The sequence below is a fragment of the Hoplias malabaricus genome, chromosome 1 (assembly GCF_029633855.1).
Source record: "Hoplias malabaricus isolate fHopMal1 chromosome 1, fHopMal1.hap1, whole genome shotgun sequence".
Lineage (NCBI taxonomy): Eukaryota > Metazoa > Chordata > Actinopteri > Characiformes > Erythrinidae > Hoplias > Hoplias malabaricus.
In genome coordinates, this window is record NC_089800.1 from 39,880,604 (window position 1) to 39,899,647 (window position 19,044).

The 19,044-nt window shown below is 39.8% G+C and overlaps 1 protein-coding gene across 4 annotated transcripts in view; it reads right to left on the reverse strand.

The window, feature by feature from the left end:
• phldb1b (pleckstrin homology-like domain, family B, member 1b) overlaps positions 1-19,044 on the reverse strand; it is a 109,428-nt gene that overhangs the window by 18,362 nt on the left and 72,022 nt on the right. Inside the window, exons 7-16 of one of the 4 annotated variants that reach the window (XM_066662533.1) lie at positions 14,815-15,081; positions 13,713-13,859; positions 12,258-12,395; positions 11,455-11,514; positions 7,993-8,121; positions 5,969-6,124; positions 5,008-5,118; positions 4,300-4,389; positions 1,931-2,047; positions 1,162-1,320 (exon numbers count right to left, since the gene is read on the reverse strand). In XM_066662533.1, coding sequence (XP_066518630.1) covers positions 1,162-1,320; positions 1,931-2,047; positions 4,300-4,389; positions 5,008-5,118; positions 5,969-6,124; positions 7,993-8,121; positions 11,455-11,514; positions 12,258-12,395; positions 13,713-13,859; positions 14,815-15,081 — 1,374 coding nt within the window. The remainder of the gene's footprint in view (positions 1-1,161; positions 1,321-1,930; positions 2,048-4,299; positions 4,390-5,007; positions 5,119-5,968; positions 6,125-7,992; positions 8,122-11,454; positions 11,515-12,257; positions 12,396-13,712; positions 13,860-14,814; positions 15,082-19,044) is intronic. The other 3 variants (XM_066662534.1, XM_066662537.1, XM_066662536.1) reach the window with 3 other exon arrangements.

Sequence of the window (19,044 nt, forward strand, 5' to 3'; positions counted from 1 at the left end):
CTGTCTCAGTAAATACATTATTGACTTATTGTACAGGCACAATACCTCAATTTTGTTGACTTCAATATCGCCCATTGTGTTTAATGGCATGTTTATTTACATAAGAATTAATATCACTAATATTTTAGCTGCTCGCTCTGTTGTTTTCTCTGGTCTCTTTGTTCTGGAGCTATTATGTTAATTTGTTGAAAATCATAATCTTCAGGGTCACGGTGGGTCCACAGCCTACCTGGAATCATTGGGCGCAAGGCAGGAATACACCCTGGAGGAGGCGACAGTCCTTCACAGGGCAACACACACACTCACACCTACGGTCACTTTTTGAGTTGCCAATCAACCTACCAACATGTGTTTTTGGACTGTTGGAAGAAACCGGAGCACCTGGAGGAAACCCACGCGGACACGGGGAGAACACACCAACTCCTCACAGACAGTCACCCGGAGCAGGAATCGAACCCACAACCTCCAGGTCCCTGGAGCTGTGTGACTGCGACACTACCTGCTGCGCCACCGTGCCGCCCTTTTGTTTTATTTATTTAGAAATTTTTTTATATTCCACTTCCAATGTCTGAAAGTGCTCTTTAAAAGTGTGCAATTGGATTATTATGCTATGATATTTTTATATCAGTGGTATAAAATGGTCTTAGAATGACAATAATTTTACGCATCACATTTATTTCTGAGAAAATATATTGATGGGGCATCTATTTATAAGGGGCAGCCTTGGCTTAATGATTAGAGGACAGGGCTTGGTACCCTTACTGGTTCAATCCCCAGGACAGGCAGAAACATCCATGGCTGAAGTGCCCTTAAGCATGACTGCCCGCTGCTCTGGGTGTGTGTTCTCTGCCCCTACTGCACTACTGTGTGTGTGTTCACTGCCACAGATAAGTTATCTGTTGTGACAGATTAGTGTGGGTAGTTGTTAGCTAACAAATGCTAACAGATGGACTACAGTTTGTTACCTTATGCTGACATAGTGACTAAGTTTAATAGAAACTGATTAACTGAATAGTTTAATTGGTAAAATTACAATTAATTGAATAATTATGGACACATAGTTATGTTTCTAAGATTGAATTGAACAAACGTAAGTAGAATAGTAGGAGGAGAAATGACCTTTAGGGGACAAGAGGTTCATAGAAGGGAATACGGACACACCTCAAAAGAGAGAGAAAAGGAGGAGCCGTGAGGGGAAGGAAGGCAGGAAAAGGCGGGCTCAGTGAAAGGAGGCTGACGTGATTGGGCAGGCGAGGTGGGGGAGGAGTCCACCTTTGGCATCCCATAGATCTGGTTTAATTGGCTGACAGTGACATAGTCCTGGAGATCAGGAGGAATATGCAGACACAGGCAGGAGAAGAAGGGGAAAGACAGAGTTCAAACAGTTAAAGAGAGAAAAGCATTAATATTCACTCTTGGTATTGTTTTGTTACATTACATTACATATATATGTGAAATATTTTTTATTTTTGTCTTTAAAGGAAATGTGCATTAAGTGTTTCCAACCTAATCTCTCTCTGCCTCTGGTTCATACTGCTATCATTTCCCTGAAAACCATTTTCTGAAAATGGGCTTAAAATAAGAGCCAACTGTCAGTTTTTTTTCAAGAAAGGACACATAATAAAGTAGAAAACAGTGGAACGTGGCATACAGCTGTACGCTACAGATAGGGCAGATAAAGACAGAGGCAGATAGTTTAAAACACATTGATGTATTCCTTTAATTTCACCGACAATGTAATTAATAATGCAGTGACTACACGAATGCAGAACCCAAGAAATAGGTCATGTATAAAGCATGGAATTTCTCAGTATGCAGCCTAAACACAGCCTGGCAAGCACAGACAGCAAGAGGAGCTAAGAAAGGGAAGAGGATGATGAAAAGAGAGAGGGGAAAAAAAAGGTGAAAGACTGTGTGAGCGCTATGATACCTCGCGGGGAGCAGCTAGAGCTGGGTGAGGCATAAGTGAAAGGCCATGCTGAGTGGAGCTGCTGAGCTGAGGGTTGCTTTCATACATCCTACACACATCCTCCATCCGGCAGTACTCCTGAGAGCAGCCAGCATGTTCACACAGGACAAGAGTTCACACTGTCAGTCATTTACATACAGTACATCTCTCTCACACTCACACACACATACTTGGAGCCAATAAATAAGAACGTGTGTGTGTGTATGATATATATATATATATATATATATATATACACACACACACCCACATACATACAGAAGGTCCTCGGGTTATGTCAGTCCTGAGTTAGGATGTTTCATGGTTACATTTACTGTATAAAGCCTTGTTCGACATAAGTGGTTTTGCGTCGTAAATGTCGTAACGCGAACTTCGTGTTTGATGTTCGTGGCAGAAGAATACACGGTTACGCGGCTCGGGACCGAGGTGTTTTTTGATAATAACTGCGTTAGGATAGGATAAGTGCTTACAATATGTTATTTACGTATGTACGTATGTTCCGACCGAAAATCGATTTACAACGCGACATAGGAACGGATCAACGTCGTAAGTCGAGGACCCCCTGTATGTATATATATATATATATATTTAAATGTATAATTTAAATGTATTAACCTTTTATTGTAGCTAAAGATAGCATATCAAATATCCAATATAGGTTTTTAAAAATTATTGTTTAAAAATACTACACTTCAAAATGTGATTTTTTTTTTTAATATAGAGAAACAAGACATCTAAAAGTAGACTATTAAACTCAAAACTATTTAATACTCACAGGTATCTCACTAAATGTTGTAAGCGTGAAAGATTTGTTTCTGGAATCATTTGGATTCATTCTTCTTTTTTCCTCTGATATCAATTCACAATTTCCTCTGACAGACAGCCAGATACTGGTAATTGATATCGAATCAGTGCCTAAATCTCTAGGTCTAACATACAGATCATATGCAATTTCACATAAATAAAAATACAATAACACACCTGGCATATTTTAATACTCTTGTTAAACTAATAAATCAGCAGCGCCCACCAACTCAAACTGTGCTCAGAATGAGCTTTAACTCTTGTTTGAAAACAAAAATCACAATCAGTCCAAGTATAAAGAATGCCTTGTGCAACTATTAATGCAATGATAGAAACAATCACAAAGACACACTGTTGAGTTTCAACATTCACATGCACATGCCTTAACTCCTCTGACAGCATGTTTAAGTCAGTTTAAAGGGACAAAGTCAAGTTAATAACACAGTGCTAAGAAGTAATTTACCCTATGAATCATCAAGACACTCCTTATAACTGTATTTTTCTCTCTGGTGACCAACAAAGAAAAGCAAACAAAATGCCAGAGCATAATTTACAGTATTTTATTAATCATAATTTGAATTAAGTATGTTTTCTCACTCTAATTCTATAATTTTTTATCTTTTGTACTGATTCAATTTGTCTGTATGCTTTCAACAGATGCATTCATGTACAATAGGAGCATTATATGACGCACTTTTTCACAAACAACATTGTGAGAAAACTATTTCCACAGGAGGAGTGACTTCCTTTCATAGCTCTGTTTGGCTCTGTTTACAAACAACTGGATTGATCAAAGCAGTGAGTGTTCAGAATGTGAAGATCCAGCTGCACAGTCCAAGGTGACAGTGTGAGTGGACGGGGAATTTACTGGTCAGTGTTTTGATGTGAGTGCTTAGTGAGGGTCAGAAACACACTCAGGCCACATGCTCTGGCCATTAGCTCTGTTACCTCCTGAGGACTGTTGGGATAAAAACTGTGAGAGGATGTGTAAAAATAGGGAACGGCAGGCTGGCAGAGGCGATTCTGGAAGGGGGCATCATATAAACAGGTCAGTCTTGCTGATGCGAAGCACATCCTGTTTAGAGGTTTACATGTGAGCCACTGCTCGCCTCACAGGGCTTTCATTTCCTGTTTCCCTGCTCAGATACGATGGATATCATTTATAGGATGTGGACCAGGACGCGCAGATATTATGAAAATCAGTTATGAAAATCAATTATGAAACATAACATAACAATTATGAAAATCAGTTTGGTTTTGCAATAGCTGGAATTTAGCAAGCATTATCCCCACTGTTATACACTTTAAAAGTAAAATGGTCTCACTTGGAAAGTGATGAAACCTCCAATAAGTCAATGAGCTGAGAGTCCATTTAGGGTAAAATGGACCAGAATGGGTTAGAGATTATATTAGAAAGCAGATGAGAGATATGAAGTTGTTTTATTGCATTTCACATTGTGCTTTATCACACCATTCCAACATTCACAACTACTGATACTCTGCAGCAAAAAATAATAAAAGCTTACCTCCTTCATGGTATTAGAACCCTTGGGGAAAGTTCTGCCTCCGGTTAAGTTGAGGTATCTCTTCTCCAGTAGAACCAGTCGCTCCTTGTCCTGAAAAACCCATGCATACATGGGGAAACATTTGTTTTGGTACAGATAAAAGCTTACACTATATACCAGAAAATCTGTAAACACAATTTGCATTTACTGAGTTCTGCTATTTTAGGGGGGACCCATCTCCACAGAAGAGCATGGAGCATCAATATATCGGCCTAAGGTCACCATGCCCAATTCCATGTATAGGTACAGGTATATTAAGCCATTCAGCATTGCACTGGGGAACAGTAGAACTGCATTCTCTGAAGCGAAGGAAGGCTCCATTCAACACTTTTCGAATGACCAATAATGGCATCTTATTTAAAACTCGTAGCCAAATGCCATAAAGTTTTTATAACAATAGTCTAAAACCTTTCCAGAATAGTAGAGGATTTTACTAATGAGGACCAACTACTTATGAATGTAAATATTGGCTTAGGTGTTCAAGAAGTGTATTTAACTCCTAAAACCAGATTGTCATTGCTGTTTTTTTGGCAATAATATTGAATATTCATTTTTAAAGATTATTAAAAATATGCGATCAATTTAGAAAAGTGGTCAAACCGTTTGTAAGGTACATTACATATTATTTAGAAAGTGTGTAGAAGAAACTAAGGCATGCAGACTGTTTACCTTCTGAAGCAGCTGCAGGGTGACACTCCTGTCCTTGGCCAGTCTCTCGCACTCCTGAGTGGCCTGCAGACCCAGCTGACATGCCTGGTTCTCCAGCGCTGACACCTTCTCCTGCAAAGGAAATATTGAAACAAATATGTTCTGTCTATTAAGCAACAGCAGTGGCATAGACCTGAAAACATGCTCTATTATTCACAATAATAAACAAGGAAACTAACACCAACATGAGAAGATATTCTAAGGATATATGAAAGGATAATCCAAGCCAGCCCTAGATTTGGCACTTTTTGAAGACATGTCATGAGCAAGAGTCAAAATTGCTTGATATTCAAACACTCAGGAATGTTTAAAAACAGAATTACAATTATGACATGTCTGTTTTCTCTACATTCCACCAGAGGGCAGTGTAAAACTTGCGGCATATATTAGAGCTATTATATATAGAGAGTCCTAAGAAGTAAACGGAAAGCCTACTGCATATATATATATATGGATATAATAGCCCAGCAGACTACCTCTGCACCCCAGTGCTGTGAAGCAGCAAAGCACAGCTATGGGATGCAATGCAGTTCATTTTCATTACAACTTTTGTCCCTTTAATTTACAGACTTTGATATATTTTTTGGTGGGCATTTCAGTTATTTTGGATTTGGGTTTAACATAATACAGTAATAGTGAAATCACTGTCCCCTGTACAGTCATCTGACACACCAACTGTATGCAGTAGCTTGTCCCCCATAGCATTTTTTGAATGTCGCTCTAATATTTGTATATAAAATTGGACAGAAATGCCTGTCCCTGGTCATCAGATCAGCTGACAGTACCCTACTAGCTAAAAAAAGGCAGCCACATAAGTATGCCAAGCTTTAAAAAATAATGCTGTATTTAGCACTGTCTGTAACTAGGAGAAACATACCAGTACATACACAACTATGGCAGATACTTTATGTGCATTGTGTACCTTCCTCTTGTTCACACAGCTCTGGTACTGGGCCCTCTCCTGCAGTAGCTGTTGAGAGATGGTCTCGCGCTCTTCCTCTAGACTGCTCTCCTTCTCTAGCTGCTGGAACTCAAGATCTTCAAATGTCTTGGTTTCTGCTTCCAGAGTCTCTGCTTCCTAAAAAAGACATTCACATTCCAAGCCTGAGTCTGAAAGCAGCTTCAGGTGTCTGTGTGGCAACTTTTGTGTCACCAATCCACCTACCATGGACTTGGGCTAAAGGGATATAGGACGCAAGAGCAAAAACATGTAAATGTGTGTGACATAACAAACAGGCAACATCAGTGCTACATTAAACTAATATTTAGGAGAAAAAGTTTCCCTTGACATGGCCACTTTTAAATTTATAAGCATTTGTAGTTCACTAGGACTTTGTTGATACTCTGATGTTGATCTTGTCTCTATAGCTGCTCAGAAGAAAACTTCTCTTGATCTTCAGTGAATCCCTGGTGCTTTAAAAACAGATCTCAAGGACATTGGGCAACGCTTGATGTAGTGTCATCCGAAAGCTTTTGACATGGTGAAGCCCGGGGGCTGAGAGAGTTTCTGTCATCACAGCTTTCTCAGAGCAGCCCGTGGGGTTTTTCTATGTAAAGAGGGCTACTCATCAAAAATTCTGTCTCCAAAACTCTGCCTCATGATGCTTTCTCTGTACACAGATGAGCGCAGAACTAACGAAATGTAGAAATTCGCGGAAAGCTCAAACGGCGCAGCGTTCTGTAAAAACATGTCCTTCAGTAACCAAAGAGACAAGACAGCTATCCCTTTGAATCCCAAATGGTGAAATCTTTAGAGCACAAGTACATAGAAAAGAGGAATGTTGATGACATTTTCAACCAGTAAATCTCTACATTAATAGATTAGTATGAATGTTAGGGGTTAAAGTTAGCTTAGGTAAACACAGCAGATCAGAACAGACGTGCACAGCTGTAGAGAGCACTTGTACACTGAGGACACAGCTTACTGCAGTATCCTGCCCTTCACAAAAATCTCCACACAGCCCTTCAGCAGTCTGGTACATGTACTCTAATGAAAGGTGGCATACAGCAGAAAATAAGTAATAGTTCCATTTGAAAACTAGCATGGCTAAAGGTGAACAGGTCCACTCAGAATTCTGGTTTGTTTTTGTCAGGACAATGCTAAGTCTTCATTTGGGTTCAGTTTCAGGGATATGGATAGTTACTCGAATGCTCGGCTAACCATTCAATATTCCAGTATTCAAATATTGCAATTGCATTTTTTGTGTATTTGTAGTGTGCATTTTCTTGTGACATTTTTTTCAGAGGTAAATGGACCAAAAAAGGTTTCAAATATGTTTTTACATTTTTAAGGAGCCAGAGATTGTGTAATGGACGTTGATTTGGCTTTTTCATTAACTAGGATATCTACTTGGGCTGATATTAGCTGGGTCAAAAAACAGAGAAATATATTTTTCTAATAAAGAAAAGCAAGCGGTAAAGGCCAAGTGTAGAGGATGGCAAGTCTCCATCATATAGTATGTAACACTCAGTATTAACCCTTGTTTTGTTTTTTTTAGTGAAACCAGGTCTCTAACTTTGGCCTGCTTTTTCCCTTACAGCAGTAATCAGGACATCCTTTCATTCATATTTATACATACTCAAATATGAACATTCGTCAAAATGCCCATCCTTATTTATCCTTAGCAGAAATGCTACCTAACAATTCACTGGAACCTTGTGAAACATGATGCAGATGTTTTTTTTTAGGTCACAGTATTAGCCATTAATTATTTGTTGTCAAAAGGCAAAAAGAGCCCAGCATCATACATCTGCATTTGCATCATGCATACCAAAGTCTCACTGCTGCTGAAATATCACTCAGAAGTGACTGCTGGGGATTGTAATGTGTGTTGTGCCCAGAGAGGAGGTTGGAGCTTTTGTGTGTGTGTTTGTGTGCATGCGTGTGCACATAGGGTCATTCGAGGTTGTGGACAGCTGCACTGTGTCTGTGGGGGCGAGACTGACCCTTTTGAGTTGGTCCTGTAACTGCTCTCTTAGAGACTCGGGACAGTTATGGAGCTGGCTCTTCAACTCATTGTAGGCGTCCTGAAGCCTCTCCAGGGCTTCCCGCTGGGTGTCAACATTAGCCCTCTCCTAGAGAAACCATCCAGGGGAAAGAGAGAGAGAGAGAGAACACACTGCTCAAATCCACGCCATGCACAAGCATCTGAGGTTAGAGGACATGAAAGATCTGGTTGGAACAGAGAAGATAAAGACTAAACCTACTGCATTCATTAGAACAAAAACTACATACAATGGGCTTCACTGAAATATTACATTTATGCATATCCAGGCTGTACAGGACTGAAGATCTTCAGCAGGTCCTAACAGGCTTCTATTCTCGGGCATGTCTTAGCCAGAGTCCTACTTCAGGAATATTCCACTGGTATGTGCATGAAGTTTTACCACCTGATTCTCAGCTGAATTATTTCCTATGTCCTAGGCAATCATTTGCTACCAGAATGTATACTCTTTCATAGCTAGCTTTCTCTTTCTTTGATCTCGGCGAGAAAGATTTGAAACAGCAGTGTAATTATTACCTTGGAAGACTCAAGTTAGTCTTTAGAATGTTCTAGGTCTTACGTCCACATGCCTGAATGCATACAGAACACATTCATGCATTCCCCCCCCCCCCCCCCCACCCCCAGACAATAAGACATTCCAAGCCACATTACAACACACATTTTCCTTACTCTGTCTTAGCAGTTGAGTCAAATGTGACTTTTAACCCATTGGGGCAGCAGAGAGTAGAGAACATTGTACCCTTAAAAGCTAAATATTTATAGAGGTTTACTGGACAGAGTAGGGCATTTGAAACATCCAAGACCAATCTAACATTCATTACTAGCACATGAAACTAGAGACACATGAAACGACTCATATTCTGACAAATGGGATTGTTGAGTGGGACTTCAGGAAATTACAGTGTGAACACTTATGTCACATATCCAGCCTGCAATATTCAGTCAACACACTCAATACCTGCGCCAAAAATAAAAACTATATTAGTTCAATTAGCCGTAGCCGCTGACTGTTTCAAAGAGCAAGGCCTTTCAAACAACATTTCCTTAGAAAAGATATCAACATTTTGTTTAATTTAATTTTTAAACCTTTTTATTTTCCCTTGTACTGATTATATTGGCTCTCATTCTGAGCTTGAAGCTATTTTTGTTTGTTATTCTATACTGTGGGCTCCATTTGCAAATACACTGCTCAAAAAACAATGGGAACACTTAAATTCCCCATCGGATCTCGATGATCAAAAGATTCAAGTTGAAAATCTTTACTCATATATACTGTTTAAGTTGTTAAGGACAGTCAGTGGAAACCAAAATCATCAACCACTGATGGCTGGATCACATTGGAAATCAATTTGCGTGAATTTCATCACAACAAATCTTAATGTGACTCCGCGGTGTGGTCTCCATCCTGATGAGATGGTAGATGGTGTCCTGGGGGATCTCTTCTCAGACCTGGTCATCAGTAAGCCTGAATCATCCTGGAACTACTTACACACTCTGGCAACACGAGGCAGGGCTCCCAATACTTAATGTAGTCAAGGTACCACTGGCTGTCATTTGGAGGTTTGTGTGACCCTCCAAACATATGCCTTCACAAACCATCACTGACCACATAGCCAAAGCAATCATGCTGGGTCATGTTGCAGCCAGCATAACATTCACCACAGCATCTCCAGGCACTTTCACGTCTGTCACATGTGCTCAGTGTGAACATGCTCTCATCTGTGAAGAGAAGGTGGTGCCAAATCAGGAGCTACCAATTCTGGTGTTCTCTGGGCTGTGAGCACACATGCCACTAAAGGATGTTGGGCCCTCAGGCCACCCTCTTGGAGTCTGTTTGACAGTTTGATCAAAAACACATACACCAGTAGCCTGCTGGAGGTCATTCTCTAGGGCTCTGGCTGTGCTCCTCCCAGTCATCCTTGCACAAAGCAGCAGATACTGGTCCTGCTGCTGGGTTGATGCCTTCTCTGCCCTGTCCAGCTCTCCTCGTATAACAGCATCTCCTCAATGCTCTTTAAACTATGCTGAGAGACACTGCAAACCTCCAGCAAATCCTGGAGGAGCAAAAAGGTATCGCTTCATGCTACTAGTAGTACCAAGAATACTAGAAATATGCACAACTAAATCAGTCAGGAGGGATATGGAGTCGCCACCTGCAAAACAAATGCCCTTTTGGGGGGGTGTCTCACTGTTGTTCCTCCAGTGCATCTGTGGTCCCTTTCATCTTCAGACTGATTCACAGTCGCTTTTGTTTCCTAACAGGACTGAGGGATATACCTGAATTTGAATTGACTTGTTTTCCTCAAATTTTTTGGAGCAGTGTATGTGGAGCTGCCATCATACAGGGAAACACGCATTTATCAATTAATTGCACAGGAGCCTCAACAATAACAAATACTGTCAAGTTAAATACTATGACACTGTTTAATATGTCAATCTTATGATATTATGGGACATTTAACGGCTTCTTGCATTCTATTTTGTGAAAATTGATCTGATAGTGACACATTCCGTACTCTAACCATGTCTTGAATGGTTGTTAAGGGGCCCATATTTCTCTAAACCGTTTAAACATTTTTTGAAGTTCAGTTTTGGACACTGTTGTTTTATCTCTAACTCCCTGTTCAATTCATGACTATTATGAATTACATTTTTAAATAATATCTGATCTCCTCATAAATATCACTTGAAAAAGGAATGAATTATTATTATACTTTTTGCAGTGGTATATATTCTTTAGAGAAGTGTGCATTTCTAACAAGCTCAGATCTTTCAAGAGCCCCACTATCTGCTACGTAAAACCTATACAATGACCATCATGGTGCAAGTTAGCAAGAACGACCACCATTACCACTAGCACGAATAACCCATACAAAACAGGAACAGCTAACAGGAAAAGCCACCACAAACCACACTGACCCATACGAGAAGCTTCGGAAAGCAAGTGCTAAGTTGAACGAAACACTCCAGGAAACTTCAGCCTGACTGAGTCTGACGGGATCACCACTCATGCTGCTAAAGCCAGCACGCTAATCCCCAAGTTTGAGATTTTGCTAATCTAAAAGGCTTAGAGACAGGGAATGTGAGAAACAGACAAAGAGAGAGAGGAGGAGAAGGCGTGAGTGTGAAGGAAGCGATGAGTGGGTTAGGGGTTAATGGAGGCTGATTAGTGAAGCCAAGCTGTGTGTGTAGAGGACCTGACGAGAGCCCAAAAACAGTAATCTCACCTCTTTTGAATGTTGTCTTTATTACAAACAACACTAAAATATCTGCTAATTCTGACTAAACCAGAGAAACTATAAACTCCTCAGATCCTCTGATGGAGATGGCTGGATGTGATGGATAATGGCTTTGAGTAGTTTTGTAACTGTGTCCCTTAATTTTCTTTTTGAATTTCTTTTACCTGGGGATGGCAAAAGTGACCAGCATAGGTCTGGAGTGGCCATCCTGGAGAAAAGTATGCCTTTAAGGAATGTCAAAGACCAGAGAAGGCTGTTCAGTCCAGAGAGGCTCACCAGCATCACACATACACACATATACACACACTTCTAGCTGGACAGAGCTGTGGCTCCAACACTCAAAAATGTCATGTGAGAATGTTTTTTTTTTTTTTTCTTAAATACCTAAACTTCTCTGAAGATTTTGGGCACAATTTTACCCTTTATACTGTAGTCAATCATCCAAGATATGTTTGGTGTCTGAAGTATATAATGGTTAAGGTAAATAATGGGCAAGAAATGTATGATGGACCTGTCTGATCAACATGAGAGCCATATTTACAGAAAAATCTATTCCACTCATTTTGGAAAAACTGTAGCATTTTATACTGCCTGCGCACAGCTAGCTTTTCAGCATTTTTGGCACTTGCCAATACAGTGATTTGTAAAAAATGTTGGGTTTAGTGGAGCCAGGCCTGTGCATGCTTAATTTATCACATTAATGTGATCAAAGCATTCCTTTTTTTGTCATTCCTGGTGAATCCAATGTAAAATCAGAAGCAAATTCAGAAACCAAACATGCTGGCTGACTGCATTTGGAGTTAAGGGGAAATTGTATATACTAGTTATATGGGTGAATAGACACACTGATGAAATATTTTTCTAATTCAACTTTAAATGTGTACTTTTGATAACAGAAATCAATGTAATGGAGCTTTGCATCATTCTGTGTGTATTTAATGTGCAGGTTTTTGTTGCGTGTGTGTACCTTGTCTTTCTCCCTCTGAATAGCACTCTCCAGTTCATGGAGTTTGTGCTGCAGCTGGTTGATGATTTCAGTCTCAGCCTCGATTTGCTCCAGCTCAGCCTGCTTCTCACCCTGCAGCAGAGCCCTCTCCATCTCTGCCTGCATAGAAACACACACACACACACACACACACACACACCTGAGTTGGAACTGACATTCCCTGCTCCTCAAGGCATTGCTTCCTATAATCCACCTCTTATGCTTTTTAATTAGGTAGGGGTCTCCTTTGTGAGTCTAAAGCAGATTTACACCACACACTTTCTGAATGAATGTGTGTATGCCTGGTGCTGTGGTGCCGAGACAAACGGGCACACCAAATATTGCATTTTGAGGTGGTTTAAACAGGTATTTCTTTATGTATTTTCATAGATGTCAAACTAGTTCATCCCAGTCAACTCAAGCACTTGCAAAAGCAAATGCTGTAAAACTGTGTCTGTGACCTAGGTCTGTTGGTGTGTGCAGGTGGATTTGAGATTGGACAGAGTCAGGTCATGTTTCAAATTCACGTGTGTGCTGTATTGCATAACAATTATAGCTACTGATTCTAATGTGTGCATTATTAATGTCTAACACAGCAGTTAGTTACAGACAGGGCTTTTTGTTTATATGTACTGTTTGTGCCTGTCCTTGTGTAGAATTTTACCTGCATGTGCTACCTGCATCAATTCTGCAGCTTTGATCTTAAATGTGACCAGAGCAGAAAGCATATTCTAAACTCTGCAATTTGTTGAAGCACCCATCTTGATATAATCTAACTGATAAAGATCAGATAAAGGTCCATATGCTGAACAAGAGATAACATCAACACGACAGATACAATATAGGCTCGATTTTCAAACGGAAACAGCTCGTTATTACTTCTTACTGGGTATAGATCTTTGAATTTTAATGATTAACCATGAAGAAAGGTATTCCCATGTCTAGGTGATAATCAGTAAACTGTTACACTTACATTCTCAGAAGAGTAATTAGTCTTTAGTAATGGATTATTTTTTTAATAAACATTACCCCAACATTGCTTAAGATCTTCAGCAGACAGTGACGAGATCGCTGATGAGGTGACGTTCACTTTATTTATTCTAAAGCAGATCTTGAATTGGACAGGTTTAAGCAGTGTAATCTGTGGGATCTAAGAGTCTGATATATACTTGGATACAGGGTACAGTCCCTTCCTGATAGCCTAGACAAATAAACAGTGTGAATTTGACTGACTCCATACTCAAAAGCAGTACCATGGCACATGATGGTGCCTTTTAGCATTGCCCAGAGGAACAGGTAATGAACAAAAAATGATAACTATAGATTTGTGCTGGGTTTAAATAACAGATATTGTTGGGTAAATTCTGGTCAAATTAGTTTTACATTTGGACTTGAGAGCTTCTGACGTGTGTGTGTGTGTGTGTCCACCCAACCTACCTCCTGTTTGGACTCCTGTAGCTGCTGTTCAAGCTCTGTGACTCGGGCCTTCAGCTCATCAACCCTGGTCAATACTCGCACTCGTTCCTCCTCCAGATAACCCAGCTCCAGAGTAGACCCACCTCCAGAGACCACAGAATCCTCCACCTACACACACACACACACACACACAAGCAGTGTAGCAGTACTCGGAACTCCTGTCCAGGTATATATATCATTTCTATTGGGAAAACCAGGCTCCACATGCTTCTTATTAAACCTCACAGTTGTTAATGCTCTTACATTTTTTATTTGTAATTTCAAACACATTATCTAACTAACATTATTAATCATCCAAATTATTTTTAGTATCACACATTTCTTCAGGTTTTTACTGGAGCTACAAGGTCTATGTGGTATATAAGAAATGTAGCTATGAAGTGAATATACACCAATTTTTAGGGATACACATTTTTATGATGTTAGCTTTGTACTCTTAAAGGTATGGTCTTAAATTGAAGATTTTGGATGCAGAATATATTGTATAAAAATATCTAGGTTTCAGTTCAGCTGGCGAATTGAACAGGTGTGAACGGGGTGCAATGCATCTCAATCACTTAAAACATATTCGGAGGAGGCCAAAGACACATATGGCCACATTATTCTTTTAGTGTGAACGCCAAAGCTCAATGCGTCTCCGACATCAATAAACACTGCCCACATCAACCACCTAAAGGCCCCAGCCAGGATTTTTAAACACATTTCAAGTGTGTGTCTGTGTGTGTGTGAGAGAGAGAGAGAGAGACGTGCCTTGTTACAAGAATCTAAATATATATTTTGTTTCAACCTGTATATATGTTTAAAATAGGCTGTTCATCTTCCCAGGTTTTTTTTAGTTTGTTATTAGAATAAAAACCCATGGAGTTATAAGTACTCCAAGTATTTTTGCAGTTTCTGTATTATCCCATCCATAACCCACTTGCATGATCCTCATCCAGTCACACGCTTTTACTAGAGACGCATTTAAATGCCAGGTGTGAACTGTTCCTGAGCCTCAAGATTTTACTTATGGCATTTTTACGGTGGTATTTACCTAAAGTGTACAGAGAGATGAGGTTCTGACCTGTGCATTGTCTCCATTAAGCAGGACATGTGTTGTCCTGACCTCTTGGTGTGTGCTCTCTGTGCTGCTGCACTCCTCTCTCGCGTTGTCCTCGTCTTTCTCTCTCTGGCGGGGAGCAGCTCGGAGCAAAGTGGGACCAGCCTTGTCCATGGAGGGTCGTCTGAGTCCTGAGGGCTCACCTGAAACCAAGCTGGAGAAACCCATGGGTTCGTCTCCCTTGTTGTACTCCGCACAAAGGTTCAGGATGGTCTCCAGCCGCTGGCGCTCCTACCATACAATTCAGAGTAACAGGGTTAGAGGAGAAAAGCTCCTGCTGGATCAGAGAGGACACTGATAGCAATCTCAGACAAAAGCAGTAAATAAACACAAGCACTGCTGTCTAGAGCTGATTTTATCAGCCCTGGGTCTTCAGCTTCACAGAGACTGAGTGATCTGACTTCTCAGCATACTTACAATCACACACAAAGGCAAGAATTTAAGGGGTTCCTCCCACATTTTCACCCCCCGTGTCAACATGGCTCCGATCTCCTGTGGCTCTGTCTCTGAGTGAAAAGTGCAGCTGTCCTGTCTTGTGTCTCGGACCCAACTTGAGCCACACACAGAGGCAGTAGTGCAGTATAGCAACTTTGATCTAAGTAGGTTGACAAACTGGCTTCACACATTAACACATTGTGTGTAGTAGTATAGTATAGTAGACGTGGTGTATAATTTTGCAGAAAGTAGAAGAGGAACATCTCCTTACATTTACGGCATTTCGCAGACTTTAATTTTTAATTGTGATTTTCCTTCGAAAGGAGGATAAAATTCAGGACTAAGCTTAATCCCTGTCTAGGAAATGAGCCCCAAATGTTTAACGTTATACAAATAAATGTAACCTAGCAACACGCCAGCGTTACAACAGGTTCAGTTTCTGTTGTGCACCTTATTTTGAACAGAGTAAAGAGTTATGGTGCAGTAGACTCTTCTTTCTGATTGTAAACAAAAGAAAATCAGAAGGTTTGTGCTATAGTGTGAGATACTGGCACTAGTGTACTGATCTTCTGACTGACCGTACTGTACTGATCTGTACTGACTGCAGAACACCAGTGCAAATATCTCACGTTTTAGCACTCCCTCTTGTGTATCATTGCGTAATTAAGGGCACTGTGTGTGTGTGTGTGTGTGTGTGTGTGTGTGTAGTATTACTAGATTTTAAATCTTCAAAGTGTAGGAAGCACTCTTTGGGACAGAGCCAACATTTTCCAAACATTCCAGACAGTCCCTCTGTTTTCGTTTCCTGTCGAATTGTGGGAATATAGAGTCTATCATTACCATACTAAAACTCAACTGGTTCTAAGTATGTAGATTTCTTAGTACACTCAATGTTGACACTTGTAACCGTAGTCCCTGTCTTGGCTAATTGAAAACATTTGGTGTTTAATAGGAATTGTGAAAATGTCTTTTTTCACATATATTAAATATTCCATAGCAAAATATAAAATCTTGTTGTAAGTGCCTCCTCTGTAAGAAAAAAAGAAGGAAAATAAATACACCACACCTTTGTGCTTGATCCACAAGGAAAATCTACCAGTCGAGATAAAAGAGAAGACTGTGCTTAGTGTTGGAGGAGCTTCATCTCAGCTCATTCTACATAATGCTCTCAGAAGTCTCGTTTGAGGTGGTAGTGCACTGTGATCTAGTGTGATGAGGCTTCTCCAAACCCTCCATTACACTAACCTGTAATCTGCAGCCCACAGAACTCTCAGTGGTGAGAGAAACACAGCTGGGGGCACTCATCTCCTAAAGCCCCTATAGCTTTTCACAAGCTACACACCAACATTTAGTATACACTGTGTAGTGAGGTAGCAACACAAAATGAGCTATGTAGCAGTTGTTGTTTCAGTTCTTGAAGTTTCTTCCTAAGACAAATGGTTCCTTATAAAATTAAGATCCCTACATGCTTTTTTACCTTTGACATTTTGATCTATTTATTTTAACCACCAACAGTAAGATATTTAGGACACTGAGTGTGACTTGCACTCAATTTATTTATTTATATTACTTTAGGTAACATAAATATAACTGCTGTAACCCTGAAAATACTGCTGGAACCTGTAGCTGCAGGATATTTGGCTGTTTTTAAAGGACTTTTGCAGTGCACTTGCATGCATTCATTCATTCATTCATTGTCTGTAACCGCTTTTCCAGTTCAGGGTCGCGGTGTGTTCAGGGGCCTGGGTGAAAGGCAGGAACACACTTACACCTATGGACATTTTTGAGTCCCCAGTCCACCTACTAACGTGTTTTTGGACTGTGGGAAAAAACCGGAGCACCCGGAGGAAACCCACACAGACACAGGGAGAACACACCAAACAGACAGTCACTAAGAGAGGGACTTGAACCCCCAACTTCCAGGACCCTGGAGCTCTGTGACTGCGACACTACCTTCTGCACCACCCTGCATTTGCATACGTTTGGTAAAGAGCCATTCACATAAAGGTTCTTTACAGAAGCAAAATGGCTCTTCTATTGCACTGAAAACCACACTGCATGAGATAATCCTAGGAGTCTGTGACACTTCATCATAGCAAAGGAGGGCTTAAAGACACACTTTATCTCAAACTGGAAAAATAGTAAAAATATATATGTGAAACATGTCTATAGATTATTCTCCATACACCTTGGTGTTACATTTTTGTATTTAAAAAATAGTAGGTTATTAAGTGTGACCTAACATAGCAATAACCCTAAAGCTTGTGTTAGTTATAGTTGAGGGTAATGTAGTTACCTCAGGACACATTCATGGCTACACATTTAATAAAAGTTGTGAGTAGAAAATGTGGAGGGAATGCAGACAGGCAACTATTCAAAAGAGAGCTCTTACATATGTGAAAAAACTACTAATAGGGGTTCCAATAATAATAATCTTTAACTGATCATCTAATAGTGTATTTTACATTTCTAAATATAAAAACAGCATACCATAACCATTGTGCTGATTTAGGTAGATTAGCTTATTTCCAATTTAATAAGATTCAACTGTGCACTAATGATAATGAAAAGGTTAGTAACGTTTGTTGCCTATGACTTACATTTTCATTTTGGTCTAAAACTCCAAATATGGCTGCTTCAGCACTTTGTTCAATTGTCTGGCCACCAATCTCAGAGACTGTGTGGAATATAACAGACCAGTAGCTTGTTGATTATGGGCACAGCCGAAACAAGAACTAAGTCTGCAATATTTATGCCACACAATTTTTTTCTGCACTGGGGTAGAGGGAGAATATTTTGCAGCCGTTGTTGAACCTCTGAGTGCTTTCACTGCATTCAAAAAATAAAGTACAGGACAGGTACAGTGCAGTTTCTTTAGCAGCCCTGGATCAAGAGATCAAAATGTCTTTAATTAATATAATAACAGCTCAAACAAAAGTTAATCTCTATTACATGATGCCAAGTACCAAATCTGAAGTTTTTTGTATCAAAGAGACATGTCTCCTCTAGTATCTGACACAGCTGTCTTCCTGAGGAAAATACGCATCTGAATCCCACATAGACATAGCCTTTAATCCACAGCTTCTGAGCTTCTGACAGCTCCAGTAGCAGTGCAGCCTTTGAAACTGAGTTTTTTCTTCAGACTAATTGAAAGCTGATATAAAATGCACAGGGTTCCTCGCAGTGCTGGGTGATATGAGCACAAATCACGATTAATTTAACATTTTAACTCGATTACGAGTAATGAATGATTATTTCAATTTAACGACGTTTAGGTTGCTTCCATGTGGTAGATAAGGGGCAGAATCATGTGACTACAGTTTGGTAGCATAGTTTTAAAGGCACAGTACATGGGCACTAGGGGTGGACAATATGGCCCTAAAATAATATCACAATATTTGGCAATAACGATATTCTTGGCGATATGACAAAACATTGAAATATGCTTCTTTACACTTTATATTAGTTTCTAAAACAGACTACTGCAACAAAATCAATGTTATATGAATTATATTAAATTAAATATATTTAATATATATTAATAATATTAAAGTCTTCTTTCATTTCTAATATAATACCATTGTTTACTGTACATCTTCCCCCTCCTCAGAGCCACTTTCCACTGTGTACTTCACTGTGGCTAAATGACTCATATTTTAAGAATGTATCCCGCATTATGGGTAACTGCATGATGATATTACGTAAACAAGCATGAATATCATAATATTATTATTATAATTTTTTTTTATAATTTTAAAA